At 34.2% G+C, this 23,488-nt stretch overlaps 1 protein-coding gene and 1 non-coding gene across 3 annotated transcripts; both read right to left on the reverse strand.

Moving 5' to 3' along the window:
• Positions 1-227: 227 nt before the first annotated feature.
• Positions 228-18,751, reverse strand: LOC128223659 (kelch-like protein 24). 2 transcript variants are annotated; one of them, XM_052932934.1, is made up of 2 exons: positions 18,607-18,751; positions 228-3,756 (listed from the first exon to the last, which is right to left on the reverse strand). In XM_052932934.1, the coding sequence occupies exons 1-2, from the start codon at positions 18,622-18,624 to the stop codon at positions 1,996-1,998; spliced, it is 1,779 nt and encodes a 592-aa protein (XP_052788894.1). In that variant the 5' UTR covers positions 18,625-18,751; the 3' UTR covers positions 228-1,995. The 2 variants fall into 2 exon arrangements, with proteins under 2 accessions (XP_052788894.1, XP_052788895.1); XM_052932935.1 differs by lacking the exon at positions 18,607-18,751 and adding an exon at positions 6,208-6,287.
• Trnaq-cug (transfer RNA glutamine (anticodon CUG)) lies at positions 6,731-6,807 on the reverse strand. Its single transcript has one exon. It is a non-coding gene; the product is annotated as a tRNA-Gln (tRNA).
• Positions 18,752-23,488: the final 4,737 nt, after the last annotated feature.

Consider the following 23,488-nt stretch of genomic DNA (forward strand, 5'->3'; position numbering starts at 1 on the left):
CACAACATCGGTTGATGAAATTTTTAAATTATTTTAATGCATCATTATCTTTACCTAACTTGCCTTTAATGATAACAAAGAAGATAAAGCAAATGAGTAGGTACAGATAAAACAATATTAGCCTTTATAAATGTTTTTTTTTTATTAATGCTACCTAACCACATCTTCCAATGTTCAAAAAGCGTCTAAGCATCGCTTATATTTTTTATCTGTACATAAATCGAATGCATTTTTTTTCTTTGATATATAAAGTCAAATGAGTACGACACGATAATCCTTAAAATTAAAAAAAAAATGTATGTGATATTTATATGATCATATTTGCATCAAGCTATATTTTCTGCCTTTAATGATACAAAACATTTTTCTTTGAGCGAAACATAAAAACACACTTACAAAATGATAGTTACATGTAAATACGGCTAAATTAAATAGCACTACGCCCACTTGGTCCAAAACGAAATCTATATGTACGTATTTAAAGGTACTCGCTCGTGTTTTTGGATCCAAAATAAGTTTGTTTAATCATTATTTTACGCTATGATATCGAAATTGCAGGAAAAATAAAAGTATTGTGAAAAAGAAGTATTTTAGATTTAATGGGGTGCGAACGCACACCGGTAAAGTCAAGAAAACGAACATCTATACCCCAGGCCACCGAGGCATTTACTAGAGAGGAAACAGCCAATTGACAACTTAACAATACATTGATAAAATCACGTAAAACTTTTAATCAACCAATTACGCAACAAAGTTGTTGTTATAAAGTGATTAATTGCGTTTTGAACGCTATTTAAAATTGTCACCATTTGCTGTCAGAAGGGTTCCAGCTATAAGAGTCTTAGTTTTAACACTTATTATGATTTGACATATTTTCTTTCGACATACAATTTTTTTTTAAACAAATATGAGCGAGTACCTTTAAATATAAATGGGGGAAATGGCTCCCAATCCTCAATCAAATTGCACAGATAGTGCGTGTAAGTACACGGTATGTCGCTAAAATTCCATTGAACGATTCATAACACGTGCCTGAACATGTTGCGGTCATAAAAGTATGCAAGACACTTCCACATTTGATCCTCCATACCTTTCGATTAACGCGTAAGCTAAACCTGCCTTAGTTGAGCTTTGTTAATAAACAGAACAAATAAAACATCGCTACAGTTTATAAATCGACATATATGGCATTTCCAGACTAAATTCCAGTGATACCTCCTCCTACCTAAAAGTGGACTATGCAGCAAGAGTTACAAAAGGTCCACAGCAAGTAGTTATTTTTTTAATATAAAGTCCGCCCTCTTTGTTAAGCAAAATAATATATATTTATATATTTCCGAGTCCAAGTGCATTTGTTTGTCCATGGTTATCACGTGATTATAGTAGATATATCCAATGGTGGTTGTTCTTGTTGTTGAGTTTATAAAGGTCTGCCCGCACCCTATATGTGCTGCATTATGGCTTGACCCCTTCACATCCCGAAGGGTGACTAAAGCACAATTTTAAAAAAGCACAGGGTGAATTTCAACCCCACCTTTTGTTGGGTAATCGCCAATGACGTCATTTTGTACCCAAAATGCCGCGAGAACTGTTATCAATTACAACAGTTCTGACTATTGGTTTAACAGTTATGCATATTTATACCAGGTTGGTTCTGCGGCATGTTCATTATGGTCATAGGATTCAAGATAAAGTTAGTACATGTGTCGCTATGTTGTTTGTTTAAATATAAACGTATTAATTTAGGTTGGACTACTTCAACACCATAACCATATTTTAAAATAAATAAATGATGATGGGGCATTAAATGTACCTGATTGTTCCGTGTGCACATGTCATAAAATATCTTGAAATACTAGTACGATAAATTCCAATATGTCTTATCGACCAAATAAAAAGATTGCTTGAGATAAATGGAAAGCTTTACCCTAAACAAAATTTAAAATGCGAACCAACAAGGCATGCCACTAAAATAAGTACATGTTCGCTACTGGTTCACGCCTTTTCAAACTTGACTTCAAACTTCAGGAACTTTTTGTGAAGTATCAGCTTGAGACTTGCAAAGTTTGCTCTTGAAGGCACATTTTTGCGCGCAATTGTTTCACTCTTTTCAACATCTGGGTTAAAGGTGAAAATGTCTTTGTAAATAGACGATCCACATTCTCCACCAGCTATAAGAATATTCCCTTTGTGATGTATGGCCCCAAATCTTCTACGATTGAAACTGCGAATCTTAGCAACTCGTTTACAGTCATTGTTGTCATCCTGTTGGAGAATATTACCATCTGTGCAGACGATAAATACCCGTTTATCGCACACGACAGCCCGACTCATTTTGCAAGGGTATGGAAGGTCTTCCACTCGAGAACAAGTCTTAAGACGTGTGTCAAAGTACTGCACAATGTTTGTTTCTTTCTCATCTGCAAGCAAACCTCCAAACACGAAGATCTTCTCTTTGTTCACAGCAGCCGTCATTGAACGAACAGGTGTGTGAAGCTCACCACACGAAATCCAACTCCTGGAACTGATTGTATATTCGCTAATGTCTTTAAGTGTTCGATCCGCATCGTATGTTTGATTGTCGTCATATCCACCGAGTACAAATAATGATTCACCTACAGCGACCATAGCATGACGCCTACGACCTTGTGGCATGTTTGGGCAACGTCCCCACTCATTCGTATCTGATCTGTACTGCAAAAGTAAGTCTAATTTCTGGGATCCCCCAGATACGAAGATATCATTCCCGTATACTGTTGATGCAAACTCTCTTCCAAGCTTCAATGGTAAAGACATAAGCTGAAACCAAGTTTTTCTTGTGAAACTGTAGGCCAAAACATCAGACACTTTCTCGTTGGAAGCATTGTATCCACCGATAATTACTAATACTTCCTCCATATTAGCATAGCGTCGGAATTTCACTCTTGGTGAGTTGAAGTCGGGTCTTCTTGATGGCAGCATTTGGTAGCTGATAGCCTCTTTGACCACTTCTCTGCATCTTTGGTCTTTAACAACAAGCTCCATTGGTTCGACTTCTTGCAGGAGATACTCTGAACTTAGTAAGGGCAGTCGCAGATGCTCGAACAATTTTGAGGCACTTTCTTGTCTATTTTCAGGATCAAAACGATACCATCTGAATACAGCATCGCAAACAATTTCTTCATTTGTGACTTGAAGATCATCGTCATTTATTATTTCGAACATTTCTCCTGTGTCAAGGTAGTTGAAGTCCTCAGACATACACACTTCTGTAAAACATTCAAGGATGTTGTACCACGATTTCTTTGCTAATTCTTTACACTCATGGGATTTTGCAAGTCTCCAAGCACCGATGCAATTATCAACAGTGACATGCTCTATTAGAAATTCCTCACATTTCTGGTGAAGAAGTTTAATTTGAAACATAGTTGATGCTCGTAAAAGCTCCTCTGCATTTTCGGTACATATGTTTAGCTTGCCTGAATAAACGAAGTCCAGGATGTCTACAAATGTTGTGTATTCGATTTCTTGCAAGTGGACAACACCCGCGTGGCATTCGCGCATGCCTGAAGAAAACATGGCGTCGAAGTATTGTGAAACGGACGAGAGGACTACTTTATGACAGCGGAAGGATTTATCTTTAACAATTACTTCTACATCAGTGTGTCTTCCGGCAAAGTACATCTCCTCGAGGGTATCGAAAACCAGCATGGCAACCTTCTGTCGCCAAGGTTCGGGTGGCTGTTCTTCCATAACGGGAGAGTCTCTCTCTGCATCCTGTAAATAAACAGAAACATTTGACTTATTATGAAGACATCGGACAAGCACAACAACAAAGCAATATCATAGACCCTGTTTAATGGAAGAAGAACGGAAAGATAAAGTAAAGCAAACGATTAGAGACACACAAGACAACAAAGACTAAGTCATTTAATCTCCATATCGTCATCGTTCATGTCTTTGATCATTTACATGTAGCATTTTGCAAAATTATATCTACATGTATTAAATGGGATGATTCATCTTTTTTTATTTATCATACGTGACAGTGTACAGTGTACGTATATATATATATACGTACACTGTACACTGTCACGTATGATAAATCAAAAAAGATGAATCATATATATAAAATGATTGTTGCATGTACTATGCAAAGGCTATTAACAATGATAACAATACGTTTGCGAATGCCAGTAATGCGCTCGCTTTTCCCCATTCATAAATACATGGGCATTTATGAACTGAACAAACAGAATCGTTCATTAATATCGATAGATAAATATTTTCAAAAGAAGCATTTTTTATTATCGCATTCTTAATCATATTTCCACGATATCGTATTTGAGCGATGCCTTGATTTTGCCAGTTTCACCAGCACGTCATAACTTCAAACATTGCCAGACATCGATTTCGGTAGGTTTAATAATAGCAAAATACACACGCTATTGATGTGTACTCATTTCGTTTCCCCTGAACTGCACAGTGGGACACAGGACGAGTGGATTGATAATATGTGTAAGTAGAAACACCCTTACTTAAAGCTTTCAAGTATTTTCATCGTATATGTGTAACAAATGAAGTCCCTCATTTATTCATTTCCTGATTACAAAAATGCAAATATCTTTCTTAAGATAGATGCAATCACCACAAAGCCACTAGACATAATTGATGAAGTAGTGTTGATTGTTTTAACACAAGAACACATTCATTTTGTGTAAAGACATTTCCGAAAAAAATGCAAATGCTGTTTAATTGAATATTATTCTGAGAAAAGCTTCTTTCGTAAAATGTTCTAAGCTCCCAATTACACCAATACATGTTGCAACGGATGTATGTATTATGTTTGCAAAATAGTGAACCTCAAAACTAAATAAAAAATGATATTTGAACATTTTATGTTTCGGTCTCTCGAACGACTTTTGCACCTTGGAAGCCCATTAAAGGGCATAGCGTGCACATACCCTGTTCTTGGTTTTATAACATTTAATATTTTGGGAAACAATTGTTAAGCGAAAATACAATAGTGTCCGAATGAAAGTGTCCGAAATACCCATCAACATTATGTTAAAATATGACGTAAAAGTACGTGTTTTATATAACTAAATGCTAAGTACCAGCATGTGGTCCAGGATGCCATCTCTTTATTCAAGATTGAGAAAGCTTCTTCTATGGATAGTTTATTTTTAGTCTGAGTGATGCACATAATTGTTATACTGTGAGTCAATTCCAGTCCAATACCTGCATTAATAGAAAAGCCAAATGCAAAATGGATTCCCTAAAAAGGTAACGGTGCTAAACTTAAATGCGAATAACGAGAAACACGACATACCTTTTTAATTTTTTTTAATCAATTGGGTTTGGACTGAATTAAAAAGAAAATATGTGGCTTTAAAATACGTGAAACGCTAGAAATGTGCATTTGTTTACAATCTGAAACGTTGTCTGTTTGCATTGAAATGTATATGAATATTAATTAGTAGTGTATAACCTAAAGCCACGTGGTGTATATATCGTGATTAAGCACACTTAAAAATATCTAACTCACATATAAAGATAGTATCATAAAACTGCTGAATAATTCAAAGGAGCTCATTAGATGCAGAAAAGGTTCTTAGAACGTAAAAGATTAACACATTAAGACCACCGACTTTCACATATTCTATGAATTATTAACCGTAGTATATTTTCTAGGATTTTTTCTAAATATGGTTGTAACGTTATTGTGATAGCATGACATGGAATCTCACAACATAATGAAATATTTATAACCAGCTAGCTAGTAGGTAAACAGTATCACATAATTACTTGTTACAGTCACGGTAAGGATGGGACTAGATTATAAAACATTTCTGTTAGAGAATATGTGTATGTGCTATGGCATAATCCTATTAAAAGTCTATGAAATGCATTGTTTTATAAATGATTGGACATGGAAAAATAATTTAAAAAAATAAATGAAAAATATGTTTTGAATAAAAATAACAACATTTGTTTCAAAATAAATTTTAAATCATGAATATCATAGAAAAAAACAAACAAAATAAAAATAAAATGCATAACTCTAAACGGATTTGAAGTCACAACCATTCGCTATACAGCCCTGCACGTTACATTATGCACCATATCTTCTTCATAATAAACTATTGCCTTCAGGACTTTAATTGATAACTATATCAATTAAGCTAAGTCATTCTGAAAAGGTGACTTTTAATTAACATACTTTACCTAGTAAGGAATGTAACAGTGAACTTGTCCAAAAGGTCACAGCTTATATATATAACCAATTGCATCTCAATCTTAATTGTTTTCTCTCTCTCCTATACCACAACGTGTTTTCTCTATTATCATCAATCTCAATATTTCTTCAACATTTACAGATTTTCAATGTAATTGCACTTGCTGTCGCCTAATCAATCCTTGTAGTGTTTTACATATTATAATATTGCGCGTGTAACACTTTTTCTTAAATACTGCTTGCCTTTAATGTTAAGTGCATTATATATATTCAAGGAGAGGAAATGTATTGACACTTATACTGTGGTGGTGTTAGAAGTTTATACTCCGGGTCCCGGCGTGAGCACATTGAAGGGTCCCAGAGTGACAGTTCAACCACCGCACACCTATCAGAACCAGTACTGGGTGCCTTCACCTCTGCAAGGAACTGACAACTTCTGTACATGCCAGGGGCAGTGGTACAGTGCGAATGGTCGTAGAAAGGATTTCATAACCAATCACAACATAAGTGACCTGGTCCGCCCGGGAATCGAACCCGGGTTGTCCGATTCAGAGTCCAACGCTCTACCGATTGAGCTAACCGGGCGGACCTCTTTCCTTTTACACTATTTAGACGATTTTAATAGTGTCCTATATTTAGACAAGTTTATGAAACGCCGAAACCGTCTTATGTTGTGGCATCTAATGTCTTATGCTACTGTCTATTGTCACACTTATACTACTGACATGTTGAGTACTTATTCTCAAGTTGATATATTTCAACCAAACCAGGACACGTGGTAACAGAGGGCCACATGATATTTTCCCAATGATTTGGTTACAACACTGAACATAGAAGTCTTTGGTGTAGTTCAAGTTTCTATTCCTTACTCCATTTAAGTCCAAGACTGGTGCACTTTCAAATTCAACACATTCGTGGCCGGTTTCTGGTCTCGCTGGTAACTTTAATATACATGTATAGCATATGTTAATACGAAAAAAAAAATCACTTTTACTGAAAATATGAATATAGTATCTAAGCATGGAATCATAAACGTTTTTCATTTAAGTAAATACCTGTTTTACAAGATAGTTTCAAACCATGTAAACTCGCTATGGCGGCCATTTTAAACGTATCGTGTGTAGATTCAGTGATGACGTCATAGCTATTAATGGCGACCATTTATGAAATTAAAAGCCAAGATAGTCATGACAACCACCACTACTAGTTTATTGCAGGTTGTCATCTGCTTAAAACCCCTGATTGTGTACTTTAAAAGATGTGTTCACTGGTCAGTACTACATACTTTTAAAAGTAAGGGGTCTCTCAAAGGGGCACAATATAGGTTGATAAATATTTTTTCGATGCACCCTAATGATAAAAAAAGAAAAGAGCATGATTCGTGTACATATAAAAATATTAGCGATATTTTGGCGCTTTTTTAACTAGGTAATATAGGGCCACGTAGCTTTCCTTTAATTATCTTTTTTATAAAGACTATTTTTAAACTGTACTTGAATACTCAGTTTTTTAATAATTAAGTCAAACGAGTTAAACATGAGAATGCATTAAAAATGCATGAACCTTTATTGTTCGCCTTAAATGGGTTGTACTCAATGTGCTTATAAGATTTTCATTTTATCATGCTATTTGCATACATGTTTCATTATGATACCAAGTGACCCTATATAGCTTTGATACCATTTAAAACGTATGGGGGGGTATAGATGGAGTTATTGCTGTTTGTGTTTATTGTAATAGTTATTATTATAAGCAGCAGGGCAGATTGTTGTACTTATTTATAAATCAATTGCAATGACAGACTATGAGTCGATGAAGATTTTATTATAACATCGTTTCCCGGTCTGTCCCAGTGTGAATTGCTTTAATTTTTTGTTTGTGTTTATTGTAGTAGTTATTATTATAAGCAGCAGGGCAGATTGTTGTACTTATTTATAAATCAATTGCTATGACAGACTAGGAGCCGATGTAGCTTTTATTATGACATCGTTTCCCGGTCTGTGCCAGTGGGAATTGCCTTTACTTTATAGTTTATTTTACATCGCTTCCCGCTTCCCGGTCTGTCATTTCTAAGTTCAACACATTCACATTTGATAAAGCTCTTGACAAAACGCAGGATATTAGTTTATCCGGCCATGAAAAGCTGTCAATAATACTTCAACACGTAGTTTATTAAGTAATAAAACCTGTGTTTAATATTTAAGTGTTTATAATCACGTGGTTAAGTTATCAAACAATGACAAAACAAATTCATGTGTCACGCAGAGACGACTTTCCTGAAATATATGTTATTCATCGCGTTGAAAATAACCAAGAATGAGATAATGCCGTATGAAATATTCATAGAATGTTCATGGATACTATGGAGACCAACGAACCAATCAAAGCGGAAAACTAGAGCTTTTTCAAACTAAGTGTACAGATTCAATAAAGATTAACTTTATGTATAGGTCAGGGAAATCTTTGGCGTATGTGCAATGCTCTCCTAAATTATTAATGAGCGTTTGGAAAAATAACTAGACAAAAACTGATCATTTTCAATAAAATTTTCAAAGCGTTTTTTAGCAATATTTTTCGGCAATATAAAGTACTTTTATCATAATTGTTATAATGAAATACGCATTAATTCATAGACGAACGTTTTACGATGACTAACCATTGTTAAAAACAGTGTGTTCTCACTATACATTAATTATCTGGGGCCCGTTTCATAAAAGGATCTTAGTTTATTGAATTCAATAAACTGCATATATGTCACAAATGGCAACAATTTGATTGGCTAAAGTTTAATTTACTCAAATGTTTTGCAAAATAACGAAAACATGACACTTAGAAAATTCCAGTTAACGACTAGACCTGATAAGATTTTTATTGAAACGGGGCCCAGACACTTTAAAACGTATGATACATTCGGAGCTCCTCGGCCATTTTAACGAAAACAAGCTCGGATGTATTTGGACGGTTTACATACTCAAAACGTGGTACGTTTAAGTCCGCTGCATGTAGATCGCGTAGTATTTTTTTAGCAGTTAAACTTTATGACTTTACTCTTGAGAATCTTATTTATGTTTGTAATAAAACACTTCACTGGTAATCAATTTAAACTTAGATCAATAAATAAAACTCTAAAACACTACTCTTAATTAATGATATAATTAAAAATGGGGAACTACTTCAACTGATGTACCGGCATACATCCGATGTTGTTTTCGATAAAAGTGGCAGAGTTCCGAATTCGTGTGAGACTGAGAGGGATTTCATATGCTGTTTTATGACCTTGAGTTCATTCTCAAAGATCGATATGTTGTGTATTACTTGCATTCTTTGAATGTTCTGTCCAAAAATAAAATACGTTTAAACTCAAATCGTGTAAGGGTCTTTTTAACGGAGCAACAGAATGTCCCTTTGTAATCATTACTTATTACGAAAATGTAAAAAAAAATCTTCTCTTTATAGCTCAGTACAATTTATATTCATTGAACTAATTCCTTGTTTGGGCGGATTTGCGAGGTGTTTGATATCTTATTATTATGTATATAACAAATGTCACTGAAGCATCTTGCACGATATTGCAAAACATAAAATGAATTTTTTAAGGAAAAAAAATCAAACATTTATACATTATATCACATTTACATAACATGCACTTTCAAGAACTCATAAAGAACTGTATTTGAGTGACAGGAACATGTGTTTCTTCTGCATTCACTGTCGAAAATGTCATGAATATTATTAAATTAAGTGTTTGCAGCAAAACCAAACGCTGTACAGTCACAATGTAAATTCTGTTAACTGACAGTTAAATTAACAATAGAGTTTATATAAGGATTTAAATCATGGTTTTCGTTATAAAATGAATTACTATTTTTAGACCAAAAAATAATATTAATGGTCTTCAACTTTAATAATATGCTCATGTTCTGAAATGGCGCGTAGATGTTGCACCTGCATGTAAAAACTCGGAAACATATGCCCATTATAAAAGAAATCCATCTCTTTGGTCTGTCATGTGACTGCCTGTTGACAAATGAAAAGGGCGGAACAAATATGCATATAATAAAAGTCATGACGCGCAGTAATTTGAAGTGAACGGCAAAAAGTTCCCGATTTACGGCGCCGTTTTAAGGTTGGCATTTACTTGTGAATTCATATTGTTGTTGATGTACATCGTTCTGACTCTGTTCTTCTAAATCGTTCTATTTTTAATTCAGTTTCATTATCTATTTATTGTATTTTACGATTCATGATGTTGGCGTCAATAAACAACTAATTTGGTGAGTTATCTAAAAACAACACTTACACCGTCAAATTGAAGTTTTGAATTTTTGGAATGCACGCCTCGTTACCGGCTTCCGTACCTCATTTAGGTTGCCCCGCATACATGTAAAAGATAGTTATAATACACAGTTTGTGTATGTAGTTGGTTGACGGACCGTTCTCCCGTGTGTGTATACGTAGAATTAAAGTCAGTGACGTCATTTTTTAGTGTCACAGATTTACGTGTGTATCGCATTAAACTATGATGTAAAAAGAATGTTAAGGAATATAATTACTTAAAGCATATTATAACATTATTACACAGACTGATGATTTCAATGTCTATAATGTGCTTTCTGGTGGTTTATAGAAATTTAGCAGTGAAATAAAATTGATATATCTCTGTTCCAATGTCATTTTATTTCCATTTTAGACTTATAGTAAAATAACAAGCTGTTTGTTTCAGGATAAGATCGTAAAAAAGCACTAAAGGTAAATAGAATAACTGAATAATACGATTATATTGCAATAAATAATTGAATTAACATCAGTCAGTAAAAGGTAGCACTCAACACATGCTACTGTGCTGATTCTGGTTTGGAAAAACGACAGTAGCGTGTTTGGGAATTCAATTCGTCGTGCTGTATTTCCACTGTCGGATGTGGGAAAGGAAACTGAAAGGCATATACTTTAAGTTGTTAGTTCACATAAAATATCCTACGACGGAAAATTGAAGGAAAGTCTAGAGACCGAAAACTTAAGTAAAACTTAAAAGCAGTAAATCCCAATTGTCGCTTAGACAATTTCATCGTCTGGCACGCTAGCAGAATAATTATGTCATGTTATCAATAAGGATATTCACTTCAAATAGCATATCAATTCTTAGGATTTTTTTGCAATCCTCCAGAATCCCAAATTACGAAAACGTGAGTTTTCACAAATGCGTCGAAGGGGGTTCACAATGATTCTTAACCAGTGCTTTGATTTTTGAAATGTTTTTTAGCAGAACATAGTATATCATATAGTTAAACAATTCAAGGATTAAATACGCGTTCAATGCAAAAAAAAAAAACCTCCAAACAAAATCAATTAAAAGCTTAAATAAACAAAAAAAAGTTGAAATTCACTTCGAAGATGGATTTAACATTAGCTTTAAAGCGCGCAATTATTTAAACAAATGTGAAAAGGCCCGATATCTTGCGAAAAATAATAAATAATAAAAATATACACGTTCAGCGCTAACAGACAACTGACATATTACACAATCACCAAATATCGTTATTAGTAATTTTCAGCTTTTTTGAAAAGATATAACAAGCTAAGTTTTAAAGAAACACGTGGTAATCGTGTTCAATTTCACCCAGATCATTCCAAACGGATCAACCGTTACAGACGAATAGAAGTTAGCGATAGCACATTCAGTGATCTATTAATATTTCAGTATGTATGGTCTTAAAAGCATTCATCCTGTTAATAGTTTGCATTTTAAATGAATAGAAGCGGCCAACCTTTTCTAATGCGTATATATAATCGCAACCAAAGTTCCCCCTACTTCTCTTGGAAACCTGCTTGTGGTTACATTTTTCAATGTAACAAAAATGGTTGACAATTTGTGGTTCGGAATTACAGGTAATTGCAATCGTGTCCTGTGGTATTTCAGACTAAGTACCGGTAATGAGTTTATGTCAAAGCCTCCATTCCAACCTTATTCCTTTTATGTCCTATTTTTTGACGTCGTTTATAAATCGAAATTACGTAAAAGTATTGGTCGCAATTTGTGAGAAGCGCACTTGCTTCGTATATTGTAGCCGTTTGATCGTGTAAGGGTTGTTTATAAACTTAAATAACTTGAAATTAAATAAGTACTATTCGGTCTACCACCAATAACTTTGTTCTTAAAACGTACGGTATACCATAAATAACTTTGTTCTTAAAACGTACGGTATATCATAAATAACTTTGTTCTTAAGCGTACGGTATACCATAAATAACTTTGTTCTTAAAACGTACGGTATATCATAAATAACTTTGTTCTTATGCGTACGGTAAACCATAAATAACTTTGTTCTTAACACGTACTGTATACCATAAATAACTTTGTTCTTAAGCGTACGGTATACCATAAATAACTTTGTTCTTAAAACGTACGGTGTACCATAAATAACTTTGTTCTTAAAACGTACGGTATACCACCAATAACTTTGTTCTTAAAACGTACGGTATACCACCAATAACTTTGTTCTTAAAACGTACGGTATACCACCAATAACTTTGTTCTTAATGCGTACGGCCTACGACCAAGAACTATGCTCTTAATATGAACGGTCTACCTTCAAGAACTGTAGTCTTTATACGTACGGTCTACCATCAATAACTTAATTCTAAATGCGTACGGTCGACCACCAATATTTTTATCATTGTACTTAACAATATGATTTTCTGTATCATTTGTGCGGACTCATGGAATATGATTTCCTTTTTAAAACGCGGATATGGACAGTGGACGCGGACAACGTGCACATGGAATAGCGGCCTTAAAGCCTTGTATCATTATACAAAGGAATGCCACAGTAAGCTTTGATTGGCTGATTTCGCTTGAGTTTCAATTGCGTATGTGTAAAATTAAATAAAGATTGGCATGACAACAACGTTGGTACACCATTGCTCGTCAGAATGTGTAGTGTGTGAACATTAATTCAACGACGCCGACGGACTACCCATAGACTATCTCACCTAATGAGATTAACGGTCCAGTTGTAACGGCTGTGAGGCAAAGTGCACAAGTAGGATGTAAACCTCGTGAAAGCTACCCCAAGCCGACTGTTACGTACGCCAGTGTAAAAGTGTTATTATGTTAAGCCTGCTATCTGACTTTAATACGTAAATTATAGGTTGATGCAATAGAAAATATAATTTTAATGCATTATCTTGTAAAAATCATTTTACTTTTATGATCAAAACAAAAAAAGGTTATGATGATAAGAACTATTAACCTGTATTAATGTGTTTTAATAGCTACATGGCCACAAATTCCCGAGCTCAGAAAGCGCCAAATTATCTCTATTTTTTTCTTTCTGTACACAAGTTATAAGCTTCTTTTGTCTCGATCATTTAAGTCAAATGAGTGAAACATAAAAATGCATTCACATTAATATATATATATATAAAAATTTTACATGAAGATATATGTTGCCCCTTAAAAAGGTATACCTGGAAAATTAATGTTAGAACTAGAACTTACCGTGTAAATATTCCTTATCAATGGGTACTGCTCTGCAAAATTAATTTAAATGCGGCTGCATCTGCAGAATCGATCATAGGACATACATAATTGAATGGGTAAGATAATCGTATTAGCGGACTGGCTGGCGGCACTAAAGTGGTGATACTTTATTTGATTAGTGGTTTCAATATTTGTTTGTATAAAGCCCCTGAAGCCCGTAATTGACATATTGATTGGGCTCGGGTGTTTTTAAAAGAGACAGGCCTCGGAAGTAATATGGTATATATGCCATATGAAAAAGCAGACCACCAGGACGGTATATATCGTACCATATGTTTATGCACTTAAAATTAATGTTTCATATAACGTTATTAATTAGGTGATTTCATATTGACCAAGGTTTTTGTCCGAGGTTCGCTGTATTGCCCTAAGCCCGAGGGGCGAAGGCCAATACTGCTGACCGAGGACAAATAACTCGGCCAATATGAAATCAACTAATTAATAAGTATTTTATTAATTAACTATAACGTATGGTACGCCATTTTGGTGAAAAACGTTCTAATAACTTAACTTAAGTTTATATTGAAGATTATTTATTATCCCTTATTCATTCATGGTTTCTGCTTTACTAGACTGGACTTTGCTGATTTTGACGTGCATCCTTATAGTGACAATGCACATACTTATAAATAAAGCACTGTAAAGTGTAAGGAAGAATATTTTCGTTTTTTTTTTTTTCATAAATCGTTGCCAAAAGTTAAACAAATTCACCGTCGTCGTCCATTTTGGGGGGTTTTCCACGTACGAAACTTGTTAAAAAGTATATCAATAGGTTAAATACAACTGGTACTTTGAACCGTACAAAGTGATTGAAGTATTTAATAGTATTCCCAAATATGTTTTAAACGAGGCACACAATTTTCAAAACAGTCGGTAAAACAAAATGGGTGCTTTTTAAAATAATTTCCAGCATATTTCGCATATAAGGGCGTGTTTCGACAGCCAACGAAAATGGTCCATTTTTCAAATTCTTTATTTGGCAAATTAAGTAGCCAATCTTAACGGCAGAAGCTCATGTTGGCCGTCTTTGGTCGATATATGGCGAGTTTTGACGTATATTGTCGTCATTTGTCAACTATTAGTACTGCGATTGTCCCCGTATCGCGTCATACGTAATAGTTGATTAATAATGAAATATTTTACTAGTTATGGGGTAAGTACGTGACCAGATATATGCGGCAAAAACCCATAAGCGCTATTAACCTGAATATGGTTTTCTGCGCCCCGTATATCCCATATCGGGTCACCTACTAACCCCGTAACGAATATATCACGTCTACAACCTATTTGCTTTGATCAGTTCTTGAAAAAGGTTTCATTTATTCATCGGAAGAGAAAAATAGTCACCTACTAACCCCGTAACGATATATCACGTCGGCAACCTATTTGCATTGATCAGTTCTTGTGAAATGTAAATTGTTTCATTTATTCACGGAATTGGAAAAAGATGCCATTTTGGTCCAATATAATTAAGTGACCCAATATGGAAAAATTGCATTTATGTACAACTAGAAAACACTCGATAACAATACGTTTAAGGGGAGGCAAATATCAAAACTTTCGGTTACATATATTCAGTTTATTATTTGACAACACTTGTTTCTCAAATGTTATGTAATTAAAACGTTCCTCTAAATATTTACCCTTTACCAAAAGTTCAACGTTTACGAGTTAAAATGTAGCTCAACACAATCAATAAATAATTGATATTCAAATGGAAAATCGCGCCATATTTCAGTCAAATGACGTCATACCGGAACATACGTCATTCGTTTGTTTCTACCCTGCAGGGATATCTTCGCTATTACGGTAGTTTTTTCTTCATGATGAAACGGGCTAAAATCAGTAAACCAGTGAACCTATATTTCACGAAACTGAGACAATGAGTTTATACGAACTCAATCCACCGCTACTGTTCACTAAACGACCCAAAAGGATTAAATGAAAAAAAAATATTTAGAAGTTAATGCACCAGTCAGTTGTAACCACGCTCCCACCAGGTCCGCGGAAAAGCGGGAACTTTGACTTACGGTCCAGCCAACCCTAGGTAAAATCCCAGCCATGCGCCAAATGCCCCGAGGACATCCTATGTAAGGCCCATTCCCCGCTATTTTCGGCGCTAAAACAAAACCACCGCATTCACTCTCGGCAATGCGGGGCCACATGAAGGTAAAAACACGGCCCATTTCCCCCTTTCCCCGGTATAACCCCCGGACCCTGGGGGTGGGGGGTGGGGGGGCGAGGGGCATGGTTACTGGTGACTGGTGCATAATGTCGACGAAGTTACTTAACTTTCGCTTTAGCCTTTAATTATTGTGCCATTAGGTAAAATACTCTCAAATATTGACTTCATAAGAGAATAATGGTATATTTAACATTCATTATCACGCTTTTAAATATAATTGAACTCGTCTATTATCTTGGCATTTTCGTTTACGGGTGCATATAAATAATGAAAGGAATTCTTGAACCAACATGTGTTTTGTTTCAATATGTTATCAGACAGTCTACAACCTACAGAAAGTAAATATTTTAGAGCATAATTTGAAGGGAGAAAGTGATATTAACAACATCAATACTAAAATTGTGTTTTCCAATGTCCGTAAATGTTCTTCCATCAAACCGTTTTACGCAATCTGATATTTTTGAAGATTTTGATTAAAATTTTAAAGTTGCCTCACCAATCACTTCGGCATATGCAAATTGTAAAAGCATACACTTGTATACAAATTTTATTCGGTAACAACATTCACGCTTTCATAAGTATTTCTATACAGCAATTCATGGCATGCACAGCCATCAATCTTGTATAAATATCTCAATAATTTAAAGATGCACTCTTACTCCCAAACAAGATTTACCACAGTTAATAATATTGTTTTAATCTTCCAAAAAAAATGAATAAATGTCGAAAACAATTATTCCTATGAAGATACCGAATTATATTTGAAAGAAATACGCATAAAATACGATATTTCTAGCTTTAATATGAAACTATAGTAGACCACAGTAAATATTTAAGCATTCACCAATCATTTAATTTGTTTGCTCTTTCTGCTATTAAATACACGGTTACAATCTTGTCATAAGTAATTGATATTTTCCATAAATGCATTATTAAGTAAGTAGTTAAAGGTTTATCAGTAAAAAATGATGTTTATTTTACATGTTTTTGTATTGATTTTGAATAAGAGTGTCACTTAAACATTTCAATATTTGCTCCGAAATACGTACACTATTTATTTGCTCTTTCTCGTTGATAACTTAATAGAACGTGCGCGTATTGCAAAGATGTTGTTGTATTTCCAATGTTTATATGCTTTGTATCAATGGGTGTCGTTGATTTTACTGCATCTATCATGATTTCGTTCAGTACAGTTAAGTGTAAGTGTAAAATAATAAGTGTTTGATAATAACTCATTAGTGTTTGTTTTTTTATAAAAATACATATTTTAAAGTGCAAACTTTCTTAGTGCTTGGTAATTGTTTATATAAATAATGCACAACATACATTATGTTTTTTTTTTATTCGTGTCAGAATTCAGATATCAAAATATACCTTGTTGAGAAAATAATTTGTTTTTAACATTTAATACGGATCAGAGTTAATTTACGGCAGTCTTAAAGGCCTAGTTTAAGCCTTTTATAAGTGACCCCCCCCCCCAAAAAAAAAAACAAAAAAAAACAAAACAAACAACAACAACAAAAAACAGATAGCCTAAGATAGCCTAATTAGCTTATCAGATCTCCAATCTGAGTATCCTGCTGTGCAGTTTTCGATGTTTTATTATAAAAATTATGGACCCTAAATGGCCCTGAGCCAATACACGAATACACAGGAAATTGGCCCCTACTGTGACACCAGTGCAATTATCAGGAGATGTACAGCAGGGGATTATCATGCCAAACATTCCTTAAACTATGCCTTTAATGACGGAATAAAAAAAAACTTTGTTAGGAAGAAGATAAACTTAATCTAACAGAAACCTTCAAAATTTAAAAATTTAACAGCTGATACAGATTTTAAGATTGTCACGTATCATGTATATACTACGTGATGAATTGCGTTATAAATGCTTAATAGGAAGACAACATTTTTGCTCCGAATGAAGACTTTAATAAAAGATAACTTCACTATTTCTTCACCATCTCAAATGAAATATAGCGTAGTCTACGCCGCTTACGGGGCCCCACCTTCGGTCTTTTACCAGAGTTTGATTGAGAGTTTAGTTTCTTAAAACACTTCGACAAACCTTTTCACAAAACGGCCGTCTGACGGAGCAATGTCAAAACATTATTTTGGAAACGGGTTTGTCGAAGTGTTTGATGAAACTAATCACCTTATTTAACTTCGGTAATAAAACGAAAGCTGGGCTCTTTAAGCGGCATAGACTGTCCTTTGTTTTTTTAAAATGGTGAAGTAAATGAAAAGTTATCTTTGACTTAAGTCTTTATTTCAAGCAAAATATTTCCTTCCGTAGCATTGACGAAGCACATATGACGTAAATTATAGATATATTTATTTAAAAAGAATATTTTAAAGGTGTCAAATAAAAGAAATACTATGTTAAGTTTATCTCTTCTCTTTGCTTAAACATGGATCGCACTCATTGTATTGTGCAATGTAAACACAAACAAATCGAAATGAAACAACCCCACAGATCAACCGCCTTGCATACTATTCCCTATATATCAGAGTTGCATTGATCGCTAAAGTCCTTGAGGTAAACATCGTACTAATATCGTATTTTGATAAGTTTCTTACCAAACATACCCATTTTTTTTCCGCGAGTATATACAAGTGCGTATTTCAAAATCGAGATAAACAAACATGTACAAAATCACGTACCTCCATTTGTTCCGACATATTCAACCAACGTCAGGCTGACCAGCTCTCCTCTTAGAACGCCATCAACCAGAAAACCACGACAGCCTCATGAGAATAGGAGCAGAAGACAACAGACGACAAACTCACTCTCACCCAGGACGTTTAACAAAACAATGCGCAATCCAATAATATACTAACCGGAGGAAAATCGAACTAGGAGTGAGAAGTTCTAGATATCAGCAGAAGGTTGGGTGTCCTGCTATGGATACAATGGGTATTGATTCCAGAGTCTGGGGTATCGTTACTGGGGACTTATTGACTGGATATTGCGTATAGTATTTCTGTTATTGATGATCATTTGATATACTTCGTTTCCAACCAGTTTATGTAACTTGGATCGATTTCAGTGTTTGAAAAGCCATTCTTATGTAAAATTTATAATTCTGTAACAAAGAAAGAATTGTTCTTCTCTTAGTTTGATGATTATTGTGTTGTTGAAACAAGACTTAATTGTACTTCTAGAACATTTGTATTTTTATTTTTTCCTTAAACAATATACTGTCGATCGAGCCGTTGCTATTAGTGGAATTGTCAACTGTAAGCCATTTGTGTTTTGTTTCTAAAATATTATGCTGCCGTTCTAGCTGTTGCTATTTTAATTGTTTACTAAAGGTCATTCGTATTTTGTTTCTTAAATAATAATTGTTGTTTGAGCCGTTGCTTGCAAACGGAATTGTTAGCGGTTAGCCATTCGTGTATTATTTCTTAAATATTCTACTGCCGTTCGCGCCGTTGATACAGAAAGTGTTAACTGTTGGTCATTCTTGTGTTGTATCATACTATTATATTTACACCTCAACCCCCAATCCTTAAATGAACTGCCTTTCGGCAATTGCGGTTATCATTCGATGAACGCAACATCTTCGGATATGTTCGGATCGCAATTCATCGGATAACTATATACATAAAAGTATTAAAAGTGTTAATTTATGATATTTTAAATGTAGTGTTGCCATAAGTGTTTCAATTTTACGTTTAAAAGTGATTTCAAGTGCTTGATCTTTTCCCGCGTTATTGTGGCGTCATTTGATAAAATGTTTCCGGTTACAGTCGGGTCGTTCTATTTACAGAATGGGTGAGAGAGAATTCCTTTAAGGTTTTCTTAAATGAAATGAAGTATTTTTGTTAACAATTCTTGAATGAAATAATGAACTATTGGTGTAAATATAAGTAATGAATTACGGGATTGATGACATTATCGGGGATATGAACGCAATTGGGCTGGTCAAAGTACACGTGGAGTCCTTTGGCCTCCAAACACTTTGACCAGCCCAACTGCGTTGCTAGAGGAAATGTTACTTGTAGGACATTCCTATTGCTGTTCCTTAAATAATAGCCTGTCGTTCGAGCCGTTGCTATGTGGGACACTCGTGTTTTTTTTCTTGAAAAAAAAATAGGATGCCGCTTGAGATAGAACTAGTGAAATTGTTTCTGTAGGACGTTCGTATGTTGTATCTTAAAGTGACACATTCAAAATCAATACATACACATGTATAACAAATATAAATTTTGGTTGATAAACCTTCAACTTCTTACTAAATCATGCACTTATGGAATAATTAAATTAGTGATAGCAAGTTTATGACCGTGTATCTCACTAATAGCTGAAAACGCAAAAATATTTAATGATGGTAAATGCTCAAAGATTATCTTTGATTTACCATTGTCTCATAAGATAGAAATACTGTGTTTTCTGCACCTTTCTTTCAAATTTAACACAGTATACTTGATAAGAACCATTGTTTTGGACATTTATTAATCCTTTTTTTGTGAATTAAAACATTTGTATTAAATATGGTAAATCTTATTTGGGAGTGATAGTGCATCCTTAAATAATAGAGTACCGCTTGAGACATTGCTAATGGAACTATGAATTTTATTTCACCTACCATTGCTGACATTAGAAACAGTCTCAATAAAAATTATATTATTTTTATTTTGTGCGTGTCGAGTTTTGTGATAAATCGACTGGACTTTCAGTAAATCATTAAAATTAGGTGTGCTTCAGCCTGACCTTACCTAGTTATGTAAAGAAAAACACTTTTAGGATCTCCGTTCTAGTGTTTGAATAGTCTGGCATACATCCGAGGCTCGCCGTATGGCGGAAATGGCCGAGGTGTTCCGTTTGTGCTGCCAACAAACTCTGTAAAACCTAGTCAGCTGCGTCCATCATACCTTGTATTTCTTGCTTTTGAACCCGAAGTCTTGGTATCGATAATTGGTTATATTGACTGGGATACTCTGTTAGTTTGTACAGTAATTTCAAATTCAATTGTTCTTTGTTGCAGACCCGGTTATGTCTATGTGTTTTTCTTTCCAGTACATCTGTTTCATTGTTTGAAAAGGACCACATACCTAGATCATAATTTCATGACGTTACGAGAGAAAAGTTTGAAAAGTGACACCCTTATTTGAAATCAATACATACACATGTCTAGTAAACATAAAGTTTGAGTGATAAACCTTTAACTATTTAATAAATAATGCATTTCTGGAAAATATTAATTACTGGTAACAAGATTGTAACTGTGTATTTAATAGCTGAAAACGCACAAAATCAAATAACTGGTGAGGGCTAAAACATTTACAGTGATAAACTATCGTCTCATAAGGTAGAAATACCGTGTTTTCAGTACCTTTCTATCAAATAAGACACATTATCGATGTTGATATGTATTCATCCTTTTTGATCAATTTAAACAATTGAATTAAGTGTGGTACATCTTATTTGGGAGTAAGAGTTCACATTTAATCATATGGTTGTCTAGAAGCCTTATGTGTCACTTGTTTCGTGTGTTTGAGTATTGGAGTTTGTTTGTTTAATTTCTTGAAAAATCCCACATCACAGGATTAAGCTACGGTCAGGGTATTCACTTGGTTTAATTTGTGCAATATTTACTTTCTGAAGAGACTTTTTCTACTTTAAAAGTGAAATACCTTGATGACAATCACGATCAATAATTCTTCATTCAGTTAAATCAACATTAAGTATGAACATTTTGCTACCAATTCTTAGTTCATGGATCTTTCTCGTTGCATGTGTGTTGAGGTCACGAGTGAAGGGTCAATTTTTTTATGAAACTTGCATCATTGTCATATGCAATGCACAAAAACCATTGTTTCTATATTTAGTTATATCCTTTGCTAATGCATGTACAAATAAGCACCCTTGTTTATTGTCAAAGTTTAAGAATTGTTGATGAACGATATGCGAACTACATACGTGAACAAGCATATCATAGTTTTAAAAATCCATACATTAGCATTGAAAAGGAATTTTGAAATGGAAACCTTTCATCGTCAGTTCATGACGTTAGTTGTGGTTTCCTTAATTACAACATTAGTGACGTGAGTAATTTGTAAAACGTTAATTGATGTACAAAATGACGTCGTATTTAAATTAAATTAACTCAATGCTTTTGATATTTTATCGGAAAAGCAATTCATTTCAAAATTCAAAATTTAAATAGTTTTCTATTACAAAAAAAGAAGTGTGTGTAATTAAGGTATGCTATGTACAAGTATGTGATTTTGGATAGCTGCTAACTTCATATTATTGTGGCATAGTTGTAGCATAAATTAAAAAAAAATGCCAAATTTATACTGAAAATAATATTAACAATAATCTTGTATGGAAGTGAACAATTGTAAAAAAATGTCAGTTTACCTTCAATTTTAGCTAAAATAACAAAAACACAAACTGAATAACTTTATCTTTAGTGATTTTCAGGAATATTATTTCATATCAGGATTTAGAAAGCATTACCCTTTCAAATGGTATGTCACTTATATTTGATCACCAGGCATCCGAATTCAGCATACGTGTCAATTTATAATGAAATAAAACGCTTTATTGTACTTCGGATACCTTATATCGATCAATTCCTCTTTAACTTTTGATAGTTGTTCCGTGCAAGATAAGTATTGTTTCCATTTGAATAAAAACAAATTCTCGCTTAAGATCTAAAATGAATCCTCGAGAAACGCCCATTGTAGATTTAAGTTGAGTGCTTAATTTTTTTATATTTGAACATAATTTCTTAACTTATCTTTCATCTTGATTTACTAGAAAATCGCGTGACAAAAAAGTTTAACAACTGCTTAGATGCACGTAGCAAGCGCCATCGCGTTGACGAACCAACATATTTTGCCGGTCATACATTTGATGTGGTGATCACCAGAGATGAAGTTTGGCGGGTTTATTTTCTGCCTGTACGTTAGGTTTTGAATTTGAAAGATGATAATGAACAAAGAATAAATTTGGTATGGCTACACATTAAAACCCGATTATAATTTATGATATGGAGATGCCAACTACATAGATGAGTTAACAGTGTACTATATTGTAGGTCTTTATGATAACATTTTGAAGTGGGTCTCCAATGTATTGTCTATCTACACACCTACATACTACATACCTACTTTCCCTATTGTTTCATCTACTTGAGAAAACAAAGAGGACTGACATTGACAAACTGACAGAAAAGGGAACCAATGCAACATGTACATTTATTTAAAGTTTTCCTTAGAAATTAGACTATATTTTTCTGTTTTTTCTCGCTTTATCTCGCTTTATGTCTCATTGAGTGTTTTGTTGTGTGTCTCTTGTTTGTTGTGTGCAACATTGCGTGTCTCGTTGTGTGTCTCGTAGATTGACTCATTGAACGCCCGTTGTTTCGTTTGTTGTGTGTCTCGTGTGTGTCCAATTGCGTGTCCCGTTGGGCGTCGAGGTGTGTGTCTCGCGGAGTTCCCGTTTTGGGTCTCGGGGTGGGTCTCGTGTCTTTCTTCGTGTGTCTTTTTTATTGTCCCGCTGTGTGTCTCGTTGTTTAACTCGTTGTGTTTC

Source organism: Mya arenaria, chromosome 17, assembly GCF_026914265.1.
Source record: "Mya arenaria isolate MELC-2E11 chromosome 17, ASM2691426v1".
In the NCBI taxonomy this organism is placed as follows: domain Eukaryota; kingdom Metazoa; phylum Mollusca; class Bivalvia; order Myida; family Myidae; genus Mya; species Mya arenaria.